Source organism: Bombina bombina, chromosome 5, assembly GCF_027579735.1.
Source record: "Bombina bombina isolate aBomBom1 chromosome 5, aBomBom1.pri, whole genome shotgun sequence".
Taxonomy (NCBI): domain Eukaryota; kingdom Metazoa; phylum Chordata; class Amphibia; order Anura; family Bombinatoridae; genus Bombina; species Bombina bombina.
In genome coordinates, this window is record NC_069503.1 from 627845885 (window position 1) to 627863432 (window position 17548).

The 17548-nt window shown below is 36.9% G+C and overlaps 1 protein-coding gene across 1 annotated transcript in view; it reads right to left on the reverse strand.

Moving 5' to 3' along the window:
- The window catches only part of LOC128661578 (dynein axonemal heavy chain 5-like), a 671317-nt gene that overhangs the window by 188797 nt on the left and 464972 nt on the right, over positions 1–17548 (reverse strand). Inside the window, 1 exon segment of the mRNA XM_053715820.1 lies at positions 8164–8331. Within this exon segment, the coding sequence (XP_053571795.1) occupies positions 8164–8331 (168 nt within the window).

Below are 17548 nucleotides of genomic sequence, written 5' to 3' on the forward strand. Positions count from 1 at the left end.
CTAGAAAAACTACAGCCAGATACACTAACCGACATCACTATAACAGATATTAAAAATAGCATTCTGAAGGTTAAATCGGCTACACTGAATATGACATTGCAAGAGGCGCAGATCAGACTACTACATAAAGACTATATCACACCCAATAGATGGAGAAAATGGAACCCACAACACCCAAACCAGTGTGTAAAATACCAGTACCCTAATCCTTCCCTGGCCCTCTATTTCATAGAATGCCCAGCGATCCAACACTTTTGGGGGCTCCTACAGTACTGGCTCAAAACAGTTATGTCAATTGACATTACCTTTATCATTGATAAGATTTACTTGTTCATATGGGATAATGTAAGCTCTAAACTACACTCCCTACTAACACTTTGTACACTGATAGCCAGAAAATGCATCCTAACTTTATGGTGTTCTAGACCCCCCCCCCCCACACACACACACACACACACACACACTGACACAATTAAAAAAAAAAAGCCCTATACAAACAAATATTCATAGAACAAAAAGATACCATTCTAGAAATTAGAGGTAGTCTCCCAACATTCCTGAAAAAATTGAAAGCCTTTTTGGAGAATCTAACACTGGGGAAACAAAGACAAATCCTCAAATCTTTCATGCAACATGAGATAATGATAGAAGCAACATTAAGGGGAGAGTGGGGGACACTATACAATTCTCTCTCATGCTCAGAAGCATCAGAATCCACAAATGAAATAAACATTCAATCCTTTTTTTGAGGGTTCTCCCCTTTTTTTATTTTTTTTATTATTTCCCTCTCGCTCCTTAGCCCTCCTCTTCTCTTACTCACAGATGGTATGGAATTAGGTTAGTTAAGTGTGGTATTTGTTCTTTTATAATGTTTTATAGTATTGCTTACTTTATATATAACAAAAATGAGGGACACATGAAGATAGACAGACGGGTAAACTCCTTTATACATTTATTCAAAACTGGATTATACTATCATCATACTGGTACCTCAAAAATCCTACTAAATGTATCAGTCACTTTATAAATATAAAATGTAGCATGATGTATTCTGCCTTGTTCAAAATATGCTTGTACTGTCTCAAATGTGTCTCCTTCAATAAAATATATTAAAAAAAAAAAAAAAAGAGATATGAAACCCAAAAATGTTCTTTTGTGAATCAGACAGAGCATACCATTTAAAAAAAAAACAACTATCCAATTTACTTCTATTATCAAATTTGCTTCGTTCCTATAATATTCTTTGTTGAAGAGATACCTAGGTAGGTATCCGAGGCACTGCATGGCAGTAAATAGTGCTCTTGCAAATGGATAACATTCTTGCTGCCATATAGTGTTGTAGACACGTGCATGCTCCTGAGCTTACGTTCCTAATTTTTAACAAAAGAGAATGAAGCAAATTTGATAATAGAAGTAAATTAAAAAGTTGTTAAAAATTGCATATTCTAACTGAATCATGAAAGAAAAAAATTGGTTTTCATGTCATTTTAAAGGACTGTTAAATACAGTAGAATTACATAATCAAACATAACTTACTCTGGATTTTAAATGAGCAATTGATTTTTTTAAACAAATTTTAAAATGTCCTTTTTGTTTGCTGGTCCCCTGCATGATGTGACAGCCATCAACCAATCACAGACTCATATACGTATACACTGTAAACTCTTGCACATGCTCAGTAGGAGCTGGTGCCCAATAAAGTGTGCTTATAAAAAGATTGTGCACAATTTGATAATCTTGAAACCTCATGTTCTATCTGAGTCATGAATGTTTAATTTCAACGTTATTTTCCATTTAATTATAGCACTCTCTCTCTAACTGATTTAAAAAAAAAACACCCCTTCTAATATGGGCTGCTAATAATATAACAATAATATAAAATGCAATTAACATGGAAAAACTGACTGTGATCATCAAAATACCAAAATGCAACTTATACCACATAATACGTCTCTCCCATAAACTGATATATTTGTTAATAGGTATCAGCACTTTGTTCTTAAAAAAATCATATATAGCTATAAAACCGTATTCATTGGTCAAGCAAATGTCCCCTTATCAAATCCTTAGCAAATAATGGCCTAGATTACAAGTGGAGCATAAAATGGTGCAATCAATAGGGTCTTACACTTTTACTTCCATATTATCAGTGGAGAGTAAAATGTTAGTGCTGGAGTGGAAGCCTAGGGTGCACTAATATCTGGAGTTCAGATAGCGTAGCCACGCTAAATCCCTAACATAATAGACTTTTATGGGCCATGCTGAAAAACTCAGGTCCAGGCTATCATATGAGCGCTATATGAGCTATGAGCCCTTGAAGATTGCCCCTTATCTCAGTGCTTTTTTTAGCTTTTTACAATCATGCAATTTAGCCAATTAGTGCTGGTTGTTGTGAACCCATTATCATTGTCCATGTGAGTAAGCACAATGTTATCTATATGGCACACATGAACTAGCACTAAGCTAAGGAGACTGCAGGATGGTGGCGTTCAGAGGCATAGAAACAGGCAATCTTAGAAGTTATAAAGCATCTGAATATAACAATGTTGATTATCCAAAATCGGGGAATGAGTAGTAAAGAATCTTTTTGAACAATAAAAAAAAATCAAGCATATACTGTATATATATATATATATATATATATCCCAAAAAACAACAAAATCAATTTATATTATATATTTTTTAAAATTATTAGCCCAGCAGTGGATCATCCACTGCTGGGCTAATCATTTAAAAAAAAAAAAGAAATAAATTGCAATATGTGAAACTGGACCTAAGCAGTACTAATAAGTAAATAAATATATAAATTCCTCAACTGTGGATTCATTTAATATGCTTTTGAATGTGATTCTGGTGTGAGGTTAGTTGGTTAAATAGATTTAGGGCAGCCAACAGAGTAAAGCAAGGTAAAAACTAAGGAGGAATCATGGAGGTGCAGACAAATATAAGTTTACTGACTGGAACAGCACAACTACTATGGGAAGCTGTAAAATCCGAGACAGAGAGAACAAAAAAACTATAAAAATAAACCTTACCTTAATGTGTGAAGTATCAGCATGACACTATACATCAGCCACAGCAGCACATGTCACTTCTTTGCTAGGAACAAGTTCCCTCTTACCCTGCACTAGACAATGCTGCATGGGGGAGGGGCGTGCGTGCACTCACTTATTCTTCCCACTGACACCTTTCTACAAAGCACTGTTCCCCTAACAAACTTCAGTTAGTTGATCTTAGGGCCACAGCAGAAAGAGCTGGGCTAAGGGGACCAGCAGACTGGATGCTGTCTGCCCAAGGCTGCATGGATACAGTGTGAGACGAGTCACACAGCCTCAAGACTGGAGAGAGCAGTGTGTGCAGCTGCACAGATGCTCAAATCCTCACGTGCCTGCCGCTCCAGCTTTCTGCTGCATGCGCCTACAGTCAGCCCTACCCAAAAACAATCCCACTACCAGAGCAGTTACCTAGTAACAGTGGTAACCCCAGCAGGACCTTTTCTGATGCAGTGGGAATGGCTGGATGCTGAGTTTGGGCTTAGCATTCAGTGCTGCACAGTGCAAACCTAAAACAGCACATGGCACTAGCTTGTTCACATGACACCAGCACGGTCTGGCACAGTTTCTCACAAATAAATATAAGCAGAGAACTTTTTACTGGGACAGTATACGGTGTGTGTTCCCCCATGTCACATTACATCAGCAGTCTGGCAAGAACTAAAAAAAAAAAGTATTTTTTCTTTTTTTTTAGGACTCTTGGGCCCATCAACAAAGACTGGGCCCTGTGCAGCTGCCCCTTTTGCCCTGTGTTTAAGACGGCCCTGTATATATCTATAGGAATAGATACACAGGTATAGGTTTTTACAGCTATGGGTATAGGTATTTACAGATATATATATATATATATATACAATAAAAATTACAATGTTCTTTATGTTTAAATCTTCCCACCCTCTTGATTGGTTGTACATACTGTGTATACTGTATGGTGTATTACTATAATAAAAAAAACTATTGTTCAAAAACAAAATTACATTGTTCTGTATGTGAAGAACATTGGAATGTGAAATATTCATTAGTGCTGTCGGCAGGGACACCCTTCACATTTGTAGGGCCCAGGACAAGACAACTTTGCAGGGGCCAATAGCCCAGGACTCTCACCCCCCCCCCCCCCCGTATGCTATGCCCCCTGTATGGCCCACCCCTGTCACAACATTCAGTGTTACCTATAAAAAGAATAACAGTATATATTACACCTCCTGATTCCATAAACACTTCTTCGGATATACATTGCACTTTCTCCTACATACACCGCTGAAAGTGTAAGGCCCCCAAAGGGCAGGCCTGGCTGTTAGGGTTAGCGGGCGAGTGATAGGGGTTAGGTGTTTTCATTTGTACTCTCCATTGAGCATACGTTAACACGGTCGTGATATTTGGTTAGCGTATGTAATTTTAAATCATTTTTCTTATTTTTTGTATCATTTTATTTTTAATATATCATTAATGCGCACTGAAGATGGCAGTTCTTTGTGTGCGCTAACCCAAATTCATTAGTCTGAAGTTGCAAACCCCAATGGGCGTTATGCATATTTTACATTACTATGTTCTTCACACAGAAAATAATGTACTTTTTATTCTTAAATATATATTTCTATATATGTTTGATAATTTTCATGTAAAATACATATCTATACTTATATATCTATAGGAATAGATATAGAGTTATAAGTATATATAGATATATATAAAAATATACAATAAAAAAAATAGATTATTCTGTTTGTGAAGATTGGAATGTGACATTCAGTGCCATCTTTAACACAGGGCAAAAGGGGCAGCTGCCCAGGGCTCAGTCTTTGTTGTGGGGCCCAAGAGTCAGTCTGGTTCATGCCAGTCTGCTGATGTCAGTCCTAATACTGTCACAGTCAAAAGTTCTCTGCTTATATTTATTTGTGAGAAACTGTGCCAGACCGTGCTGGGATCATGTGACATGCCGAGCTAGTGCCATGTGCTGTTTTAGGTGTGCACTGTGCAGCACTGAATGCAAAGCACTAACTCGGCATCCAACCAATCATACTGTATAAGAAAAGGTCCTGCTGGGGTTACCACTGTTACCAGGTAACTGCTCTGGTGGTGGGGATTGTTCAGGGTAGGGCTGACTGTAGGCGCATGCAGCAGAAAGCTGGAGCGGCAGGCACGTGAGGATTTAAACATCTGTGCAGCTGCAGACACTGCTCTCTTCCGTCTTGAGGCACACATACATTGTATTTTTAATATTGGATGATATATTGGAGTGTGTACATAAATTTGTGTGTGCTCTGTAGTGTGTGTTTGTGTGTACATGTATATGTGTATGCTCTGGAGAGTGTGTGTGTACATGAATATGTGTATGCTCTGGAGTGTGTGTGTGTGTGTACATGTATATGTGTATGCTCTGGAGAGTGTGTGTGTACATGAATATGTGTATGCTCTGGAGTGTGTGTGTGTGTACATGTATATGTGTATGCTCTGGAGTGTGTGTGTGTACATGTATATGTGTATGCTCTGGAGAGTGTGTGTGTACATGAATATGTGTATGCTCTGGAGTGTGTGTGTGTGTACATGTATATGTGTATGCTCTGGAGAGTGTGTGTGTACATGTATATGTGTATGCGCTGGAGAGTGTGTGTGTACATGTATATGTGTATGCGCTGGAGAGTGTGTGTGTGTGTACATGTATATGTGTATGCTCTGGAGAGTGTGTGTGTACATGTATATGTGTATGCGCTGGAGAGTGTGTGTGTGTACATGAATATGTGTATGCTCTGGAGAGTGTGTGTGTACATGTATATGTGTATGCGCTGGAGAGTGTGTGTGTGTACATGAATATGTGTATGCTCTGGAGTGTGTGTGTGTGTACATGAATATGCGTATGCGCTGGAGAGTGTGTGTGTGTACATGTATATGTGTATGCGCTGGAGAGTGTGTGTGTGTGTACATGAATATGTGTATGCGCTGGAGAGTGTGTGTGTGTACATGAATATGTGTATGCTCTGGAGAGTGTGTGTGTGTACATGTATATGTGTATGCTCTGGAGAGTGTGTGTGTACATGAATATGTGTATGCTCTGGAGTGTGTGTGTATGTACATGAATATGTGTATGCTCTGGAGAGTGTGTGTGTACATGAATATGTGTATGCTCTGGAGTGTGTGTGTACATGAATATGTGTATGCTCTAGAGAGTGTGTGTGTGTACATGAATATGTGTATACTCTGGAGAGTGTGTGTGTGTTTGTGTGTACGTGTACTGTATATGTGTATGCTCTGGAGAGTGTGTGTGTGTGCGTACATGTATATGTGTATGCTCTGGAGAGTGTGTGTGTACATGTATATGTGTATGCTCTGGAGAGTGTGTGTGTGTGTGTACATGTATATGTGTATGCTCTGGAGAGTGTGTGTGTGTGTGTACATGTATATGTGTATGCTCTGGAGAGTGTGTGTACATGTATATGTGTATGCTCTGTAGTGTGTGTGTGTGTGTGTGTGTGTGTGTGTACATGAATATGTATATGCTCCGGAGAGTGTGTGTATATGGGTTAGGGGAGTTTGGTATGTTAGGCATTCCCTTTGTATTCATGAAAGTAGTAATTTTGAGGTACAGTGGCTGTCTAAACAATAAATATGTAGTGAATATCCCAAAACTGGTGAGATGCTTTTAGGGGGGCTGAAAATAAATTATTGTACCGGGGCCCTGTAGACATTAGGTCCGACACTGATTTTTACTACGGTTCACTTGCTCGCAAACTTTTTACTTTCAACTTGCAATTAGAACGCTGCATGACACGCACACAAAAACACAGTCTAGCAAAGTTAACGCTTGAGCGGGAGCACTAAGTAGCGCTCCACTCATAATCTAGTCCTATGTTTTTTTATCCTAAATGTACTTTTCAGGTAGATAATCGTTCAGTATAAATGCTAATAAGACGTGCTCAGCCAGTTAAACAGTAGCAGTGTGTGAAAACTTCATGCCATGGGAAATTCCAGTAAAAGGCAGATTTCAGATGAGATGATGGAAGGAATCAATAGTAAATATCACTTGCTCTTATCGATATGATGCAGTGTTGTTCAAAGAGACAGAGAAAATTACGGAGCATAGCCAAGTCATGCTCATATTCCCACAAGATACCTAACTTCAAATAAAAGAATTCATCACGGTACTGTACATTTTTTTCAATAACTTGTTATACCAATGTATTAAAAATTACTTCTTCATACTTATTTTCACAATTGAAATAGGTAGTTTTACTCTTTGAACCACCACCCATAATCAAAATGTAATTAAACAGATACATAGATAAAACCAATTGCCTCTTCCTGCAGACTCAGTCCATTTAAATGGGTATGTTATTGAGAAAAATTGGTAATGTTTTAAAGACCAAATCAGCTATATCACGTAAAGAAATAACTTAAATCTAAAGGAGTAATTTTCCATACATGTAATACTCCGTAGCTTGTATAATAAACCATTGGAAAAATATTTTACAATCCATTTAATGTCACTTAGCCCAATACATGGGCTGCTATGGCATTCATAAACATTCATAGGTTTTTAAGACGTATTAAAGTGATATGTTGAGAGCGAAAAAGTGAAAAGAGCTTAAACATATGTGAGAAATGGTGGAGGCAGAAAAATAGAAAGTGGGAGGCAAAATTAACAATAGTTAAGATTGTTCAAGAGAAAAGAGGCAAGTGGTTAAGGAAACAGAACATTACAACTGCTTAAACACAGAGGATGAAGAGGTCTATGGGGTTGTAAAATGTTCGCTCATCATTAAAATGACTGTGCTTTAGCTATAGGCAAATATATATGTTTAACCTGTTTTTCATAGCATTGTTTAAAAGGAAATAAAGGACAATTGAATAATGTGACAGATACACAATAAAAAGACAATGCAATAGCACTTACTGAATTTGAAATGAAAATAGAGACATTTCTGGCAAATTCCAAAGTTAATCCAATATTCCTCCCCCCTGTATCATGTGACTGCCATCAGCCAATCACAAAAAGCATTTATGTATGTACCGTGCACTTGCATGCTTTATCTGAATCATAAAACTTTATTTATTTTACTTTAGTGGCCCTTTAACTACAGTAACTATATACAATTGCAGATAATTTAGTCCATACCTTCAATGGAAGAACTTCTTTGTTGATTCCAAAAAAGTAAGCCATTGCCTGTGTCCAAGAACACAACCCAGCAACGTTACCACACACGTTTTTGGCAGATTGCAGGTTATAGTCATCCATCTCCAAATAAGGCTGAAGCAGTTCTACAACCTCTTCTGTGATTGAGTCCTAAAATGGCACAAAATATCAATTAGGTTTATCCTATGTAATATTTTAGGGAAAATTGTGCATTGCTCTTTTACAAATTATATTGTAATTAGAAGCATAGAAGATCTTTATAATTACAATATACTGTACATGTATTGGCAAAAATGTTACTAGTAAAAGTTATCACTAATTTAGTGTTAACATTTTTCTCTGCATTTGCATGTGAAGAATATCTAGATATTCTCAGTGCACCAGCATTTTAAATACTGCAGCTGCTCAGATCCCCCCGAGGGGCTTGTATCATGTCAGCAATTAACAAATCGAAACATTACCAGATGATACCCTAGGGTCTCTGCGCAAGTGCAGTGTTTAAAATGCTGGTGCACGGTGCATACTTAAATACACTTTTGAAATAGCTATAACTTTTATTAGAAGCATGCTAATACATGTATATTACAAAAATGCTTCTATTTAAAACTGAAATGCATCCATGTGGATTTAAATTTTGTCTGGAATGTCCCTTTAAGAATAGTTTTCAGCTATTTTTTGTAGTGTACCAAATTTTTTTTAGTAAATCATAAATTAATATAAAACATGGTTTATATTATTAACATTTAAACTGAAGGTGCTTCTGCAAACACCATCAGCATATATGTGTATATAATGTTTATTGAAGACAAGAAAATCCTAAATAACATTTAAAATCAATAAAAGTTTCAGTTTCATAATGGTAACTAGATCTGTTGTAATATACAAAGCATAGGTTTTTAAAATGTGCTCGCTGTCAGTAAGTGTATTGTCCTCTAAGTAAAAAAGATCTGACTGTGGGCTAAATTACAAGTGGAGCGGTAATTACCGCTCCCACTCACACGCTAACTCCACTCAACTTCTGCTCTTTGGGTGAGTCAGGTAGCGTGCGTATTACAAGTTGGGCGTAAATATTTATTGATTGCACACTAACCTGACACGTGCAAAGAGCAGAAGTTACAATATTGCAATTGCGTTAACGTACTCTCCCATTGACTTCAATGGAGAGAGAAAAGTGGGAAAAACCTAACACCCATACTCGCGCGCTAACCCGAATTGCTGTAAGCCCTCTACTCTAATAAACCCTAAACCACTGCATAGTCCATTACAAAGTAACCCACTACACTATTAACCCATAAACCGCCTTACCCCATCACAAAATAACCCACTACACTATTAACTCCTAAACCTCCACTAACCTCATTGCAAATTAACCCACTAGCATCTAAACCCCCTAACCTAACACCCCCTAGGTTACACCAGAACAGACTAACCTTACCTTTAAAAAAAAAAAAAAAAAACTACCTTTAAAAAAAAAATTAAAAAAAATAGAGCCGTAGGTCTAACACAGTGTCGGATTAGCGCTTGAGCGAAAACTGATGTGTTTTTTTTTCTTCAGTGAGCTCCATTGAAGTCTATGGGGAGAAGTTAATGCGGTTGCGAAATCCAAAGTCCTGAAGTTAGCGTGCATCAGGTTTTGCTCGTGCACAATTTACTTTCAACTTGTAATATGCATGTTATCCTACCCACGTTCAACGTTTACTTTTATCCGTGACTGCTCACGAGCAAAAAACAAATTTAGCCTGCTACTTGTAATCTAGCCCATTATTGGTTAATTGGAAATATTGATTAAAATGTTTAAGCAAAACACATTTAACTCATCAATACTTATATAGCCCACCCTATACTTTTAATGAGAAGTAGTAGTAGTGCGTTTGTTGTACACATCTAAGATCATAAGTCTTGCAGTTGCATGCAATATGAAATATCGTTTTCGCTTTTAACGCTTTTGAAAGCCAGGTATTAACTGTTATCGCTTGCTATTGTGCATTCAAAAACATAAAAGGTGTAAAGCAAAGAACGTAACCAAAAATTCCAATAGTTTAACAAATTTTTAGCACTTCATTATGCAACATGAATTTTCGTGCTGACAAATATAGAAATCTATTATGTAAGGAAAATTATGCACCTGCACTATGCAACATGAATAGTGTAGCGCACTCCATACTAAAGCATGCATGACAAATATTAACCATAGACTCATAAGGCTCCATTTATCATAAGCCAGGCGGACAAGGTTCACTCTCAGGAACCTTGTCAAGTGCTTTTGCATTGCTGTCAATCATCCTGGTCAGATCGGGATGATTTAAATCTGCCAAGATGCTAAGTAGCTGCGGTCTTAAAGGGATAGTAGTCGAAATTAAAAAAAGTCAAAATTAAACTTGCATGATTCCGATAGAGCGTGAAGTTTTAGGACACTTTTAAATTCACTTCTATTTTCAAATATGCTTAGTTTTCTTGGTATCCCTTGTTGAAAATGAATAGGCACATATCCTGCACTAGTGGGAGCTAGCTGCTGATTGGTGCCTGCACACATTTATCTTTTGTGATTGGCTAACTAGATGTGTTTATCTAGCTGCCAGTAGTGCAATTTTGTTCCTTCACCAATGGATAACAAGAGAATAAAGCAAATTTAACCCCATAAGGATGCATGTCGTACAGGGTACGTCGCACACAGACTGGTCTTTAAAGACCAGCGACGTACCCTGTACAACATTAGGGGTTTAAAGCGGCTGGAATCGATCCTGATTGATTCCAGCCGCTTTCCAGTTATTGCAGTGATGCCTCGATATCGAGGCATCCTGCAATAACACCCCTTGGCCATCCGATGCAGAGAGAGCCACTCTGTGGCCCTCTCTGCACCGGACATTGATGGCCGGTATCATTGGTGGGTAGGAGCAGCAGTGGGAGGCGGGCGGGTGGGCGGCCATCAATGTGAGCCATGACATGGAGGTGGGCGGGATAGACGGGCGTGCGCGCGAAGGCGCGCACGTGCACGGGGAGGCGGGGGCGGGTGCGTGCCCGGGTGGAAGCGGGTGGGAACAGCTACACTACAGAAAATGTTTTTAATAAAAGAGGGGTAAAATTTATTTTAAAAAAAAGCATCTAAGGGATCTGGGAGGGGGTGGAGGGTTGGTCTTGGGGGGGGAGCTACACTACAGAAAAAATGAATAAAATTAAAAAAAAAAAACATTTTTTTTAGTAAACTGGGTACTGGCAGACAGCTGCCAGTACCCAAGATGGCTACCAATAAGGTAGAGGGGGAAGGTTAGGGAGCTGTTTGGGGGGGATCAGGGAGGTTGGAGCCTAAGGGGGGATCCTCCACATCAGCATATGTAAATATACTTTTTTTTATTTATTTTTTTAAATACCTTTTATTTTAGTACGGGCAGACTTTCTGCCAGTACTTAAGATGGCGGGGACAATTGTGGGGTGGGGGAGGGAAGAGAGCTGTTTGGGAGGGATCAGGGGGTGTGATGTGTCAGGTGGGAGGCTGATGTCTACATTAAAGCTAAAATTAACCCTGAAGCTCCCTACAAGCTACCTAATTAACCCCTTCACTGCTAGACATAATACACGTGTGATGTGCAGCGGTATTTAGCGGCCTTCTAATTACCAAAAAGCAAGAAGAGAAGCCTTTACAACCATTTATGCCATAATTGCACCAATTGTTTGCAAATAATTTCAGTGAGAAACCTAAAGTTTGTGAAAAAAATTGTGAAAAAGTGAACAATTTTTTTTATTTGATCTCATTTGGCGGTGAAATGGTGGCATGAAATATACCAAAATGGGCCTAGATCAATACTTTGGGATGTCTTCTAAAAAAATATATACATGTCAAGGGATATTCAGGGATTCCTGGCAGATATCAGTGTCCCAATGTAACTAGTGCTAATATTGGAAAAAAAAAGTGGTTTGGAAATAGCAAAGTGCTACTTGTATTTATTGCCCTATAACTTGCAAAAAAAAGCAAAGAACATGTAAACATTGGGTATTTCTAAACTCAGGACAAAATTTAGAAACTATTTAGCATGGGTGTTTTTTGGTGGTTGTAGATGTGTAACAGATTTTGGGGGTCAAAGTTAGAAAAAGTGTGTTTTTTCCATTTTTTCCTCATATTTTATAAAAAAAAATTAAATATATTAGAAGATATGATGAAAATAATGGTATCTTTAGAAAGTCCATTTAATGGCGAGAAAAACGGTATATAATATGTGTGGGTACAGTAAATGAGTAAGAGGAAAATTACAGCTAAACACAAACACCGCAGAAATGTAAAAATAGCCTTGGTCCTTAAGGGAAAGAAATTGAAAAATTGCCTTGTCCTTAAGGGGTTAATAATAGAAGTAAATTGGAAAGTTGTTTAAAATTGTATGTTCTATCCAAATCATGAAAGAAAATGTTGGGGTTTCCTGTCCCTTTAAGTCTGTAATATTTCAGTTTTGCGCTGATTCCCCAAGAACGAAGCTGCATCCACATCTTAATAAATGGGGGCCCATAATCTCAGTGCAAAAATGTAATTCAGTCATATTAATGCTCCATACCACTTTCTTTACCATGCAAGAATATAATGCTTTTCCTGTTGGGGCTGGAATATATTTCACTTTTTTTTTATATGAAGCTATTTTTATTGTTAAAGCAGACAATTTCTTGAAATTGTAATTCTGCCTGTCTTCAAAACTGCTGTGCAAGACACAAGAAGAAACCCTGCAAATATATTTATCTGAATTACATTATATCCTGGGTCCGCATTTCCAAATAATATAAGAATAATGTGAGTGCACCACTGATAGAAACAGCAGGTCCTTGTCCCACAGCTTTTAATGTTTGTGTTTGGCTACCACAGCGTGGTAGGAATGACTCATCCATCAATGCTACCTGGTAATACTATTGTTCAGGCACTACTGGAAAACTATATTCAAAGTCAGCTACAAACAGAACAGGGTCTATATCTAATTATGTTATTCTGTTTAATAAGTTTCATTTGCTTCCTGTAGATAAAAGGAAATGTAGGCAATTTGTGAGGGGAACTAAAAGTAAAACCAGACAATAAAATTCACTGTTTTATGAGTAAATATGTAGTGCAGTAAGGTGCTTGCTGAAAATATTAAACTAATTTGTAAAATGAATAGCTGTATTTGCCTCTATTACACCTCCCATGCACCTTTCTCAGAATCCAAATCTTTTTTTTATCACCCTGCAGGAAAATGATGGTGTCACAACAACACATCAATTATATACAAAAAGCCTATACGTTATAGAGGTGCAAACTTGTGTTAGATGTTTATACAGCATAAGAAAATATTTAGTTGAAGTATAAGCTGCATCACATGACCAGATGCACATAGGCAGCTGACTGATTGCTAGTGATACCATTTGTAGCCTAAATTTGTTTATATATTTGTTGTGTTTATTTTGTTGGCATTGTGACTAAAACTTTATAGAAGTACATTAAAAGTGAGACGTTGTTTCTGGATTATGAGCTTCTTCATTAAATGGACATGTTACTTATATGCTAAATCTCGTTAAAGTGAAGCACAGAATATATGTAAAAGGCTGACTAGGAAAAATAACATGAACATCTCTATGTAACAGTGCATGCAGATGAGAGAAAAAGTGACTATGTCTGCATATGCAAAATGATCAATCCCTTGCAAGTTTTGAGGCAAGCAACCCAACTGGATGCTTAAAGGGACACTGTACCCCAATTTTTTTCTTTTGCAATTCAGAAAGAGCATGCAATTTTAAGCAACTTTCTAATTTACTCCTATTATAAATTTTTCTTCATTCTCTTGCTATCATTATTTGAAAAAGAAGGCATCTAAGCTTTTTTTTTAGTTTCAGTACTCTGGACAGCACTTTTTTATTGGTGGATGGATTTATCCACCAATCAGCAAGGACAACCCAGGTTGTTCACCAAAAATGGGCCGGCATCTAAACTTACATTCTTGCATTTCAAATAAAGATACCAAGAGAATGAAGAAAATTTGATAATAGGAGTAAATTAGAAAGTTGCTTAAAATTTCATGCTCTATCTGAATCACAAAATAAATTGTTTGGGTACAGTGTCCCTTTAAAGCCCCTTTACAATAGAATTTGGTGAATGAGAAAATTGTGAGGTAAAATATCTTCCTTTTTTACATAGAGATGCTCAGGTGATATTTTCTAGTCAGCTTTTTACAGTTATGCTGCATCAGTTTCAAGTGTTTCAGCATTTGGGTAACACCTCTTCAAAAGCATCAAAACTGCCTGTATATTGTGCTAATTTATTTTTCCATATTTGTAAACTTCTTGATGGAATAGGGGTGTAGATTCCAGGAAGGGTTTACATTTTATTTTTACAACATATTTAGTCCAGAGCATTGTTCTCATAACACAAAGGATAATGGCAATGAGAAATAATATACTTGCCCTTCTCAGTTCTAATGGAGGCATTTTGGAAAAAAAAACAAGAAAAAAAGGTTACTTGCAAGAATATTTGTATTCATTTAATATTCTTTGTCCCTCAATAGCAAGGCAGATGTATTATTTGGTGACACACCTGGTACAATATGTTTTATACATAGAACTGCTTGATTTCAGGTTATTATCTACCATAAGGAAGGTAATTGCGCTATAAGATTATAGAGACTAATGGTACCATTAATTTAATTGGAATGCTGTATCTGCATATAAATACTGGCAGCTAAATAAATTAAACTTATTAGCTTAAACGCAGGGATGTGGAACCTTGGCCATTCAGATGTTTCAGAACTAGATTTCCCATGATGCTCAGCTAGACTTCAGAGTGCCTAAGCATCATGGGTAATGTAGTTCTGAAACATCAGGAGTGCCAAGGTTTCCCATCTCTGGCTTAAAAGGGCATGATTTTTCTTTCATGATTACGATAGAGTATGTTGTTTTAAACAACTTTCCAATTTACTTCTGTTATCAAATTTGCTTCATTCTCTTGGTATCATCTGTTAAAGAAGCAGCGATATAATACTGGAAGGTATTTGAAAACATCTGGTGAACCAATCAGCAGCTAGCTCCCAGTAATGCATTGTTGCTCCTGAGCCTACCTAGGTATGCTTTCCAACTACTGATACAGTAGAATAAAGCAAATTAAATAGAAGTAAATTGGGAAGTTGTTTAAAATCACATGATCTGTCTGAATCCTGAAAGAAATATTTTGGGTTTCATGTCCCTTTAAGAGTGAACATTGGCTTTCATTTAAAGTTAACATACTGAACACATTTTAGCTATACTAATATGCCTTATGGTTATTTTTTAAACACCAACACAGATCAGAGAGGCCGAAATGTAAGTTGAAAATAAATGTTTTTTTCTTGAGCGCTAACCCAAATAAAAACCTAATAACCATACTCGGCCGCTAACTCGAATCACCTTAAGTCCCCTACTCTATTAACCCCTAACACATATAGCCCACTGCAAAGTCCCCACTACACTATTATTCTCTAGCCCACCACAAAGTGAACACTTCACTATTAGCCACTAAACCACCACACACCCTTTTTGGGTGGGCTTTTTTTTAGATTAGGGGGGTTTTGTTTTGTTTTTGGGCAGCAAAATACCTACATGTTCTTCTCAGGGCAATGCCTAGCCAAATGCCCTTTTCAGGGAAAATTTTGAAAATTGGGGGTTACTTGTAAAATAGTTTAGTGTTTTGGGGAGGTTTTGTTTGAAAAAAGCTTAATCACTTTAGGCAATGCCCTACGAAAAGCCCTTTTAAGGGCTATTGCAATAGTTTAGTGTTAGTATAGGTTTTTTATTTTCTGTAATGGTAGCTGTTTTGTTTTTTTCATGTTATGTTAGGTTTTGTTTTTTTGTCAGGTAAGGTTAGATTTATTTTACATAAAAAGTTTAAGTGTTAAATGCAATTGCGTTTGAGCGTTAGCATTTACTTTTGTTGTGTGATACAAGCGGACATTGCCGTACAACACACCCATAGAAAAAAAACAAATTTTCTGCAATTTTAACAACGCGGAACGTGGATTCAAGCTAAAAGAACACTCCGAATTCATGATCGTATTTATGCTCCTCATGCTAAAGATAGCAATCCACTAGTAATCTGGCCCAAATTATGCTAAATGAGTCTGCACCCCGAGTAGCACAAGTCTTATGAACAAGCAAATACATTTTTCTAGAGTTTGTTCTGTCTCAGTTGAGTGTGTGTCTCTCTATTTTCTTTTATTTATGCAATAAAGGGTTTGTCATTTACTTTCAGGGACCTTTAAAAGGACATTAAATACCTCTTAATTTTTGTGTAAAAATTATGCTTTGTCCCATGATCCCTAAAAAGCCAAAATAAAATATTTTGTAACCTCAGCTTTCAAAATACTGGAAATTGCCTAAAACAGCTTTTTCATTTGCAGAATTTGCTTTTAGGCCTTTCTAGGGATGAATAAATGTTTAATGTCCTTTAAAACAACATTTTTATCTTGCAGTTAAAATAGTACCATTTAAGCATGCATAGAAAATGGATAGGTTAAAGCTGCTTATTTTGATTCGGAAAATTAGAATAAATGCGTAGCTAGTCCATGGGATAGAAGCTAATTGGCTGATAAGGGGTAGACTCTCACAGCTCTATAGGTGGGCGGTGACATTCCTCAGAACTATAAGAATGAAAAATGTTTCATTTTTAAGTAGAGGAACACCTGTTTTGGCAAAAAACTTTAATAGGTATTAAAATTAGCAATTTTAGATACAACAAAGAATAAAAATATTTACAGTACTAACAAACCTCAAACAGTAATCTGACAATTCATAGTATAGAGGTGTTCGTTTTCATGAAGGCACATCATAGAGCTTTAGGATCTGGGACCTTGACTTTAATATTGTTAATTGGAACAAACTCAATTACTTTGCACATGGCATAAAAATATGTAAATTTATATGAGCATATTTAAAAAAGGCTTATGTTTTGAACTAGAGTTCTTGCTTTAAAAAATGTTATAACAATAATATAATATGTAAATAATATTATTAGAAATGTCAACAATTTCTACTAAAGTGAGGCTATTTTATACATACTAATTATAGCAACAGAAAAAGATGTGGCTGTATCAGGCAAGTTGAGATACATTTCAGTTTTTAAAATTACTGTCTCTTAATTCCAGTGCTGTCAGAACTTGCTTTAATGAGTCATGTTGACATTTCACCCCTTATAATATAGATCCAATTTGTACTAGTATAGTTATTATTTATACTTCTCATACTATCAAATGAGTGAAGCGCACCTGCTCAGAGGGCATATATTACATCAGTGTTGGCACAAATTGTATAGTCAATTGCATGTCACTGCTGGCTCTCTGAGCTAGCACAGCATTGGAATGAGAGTGTGCAGGGCGTATGTCCGTGCAGAGGAAGA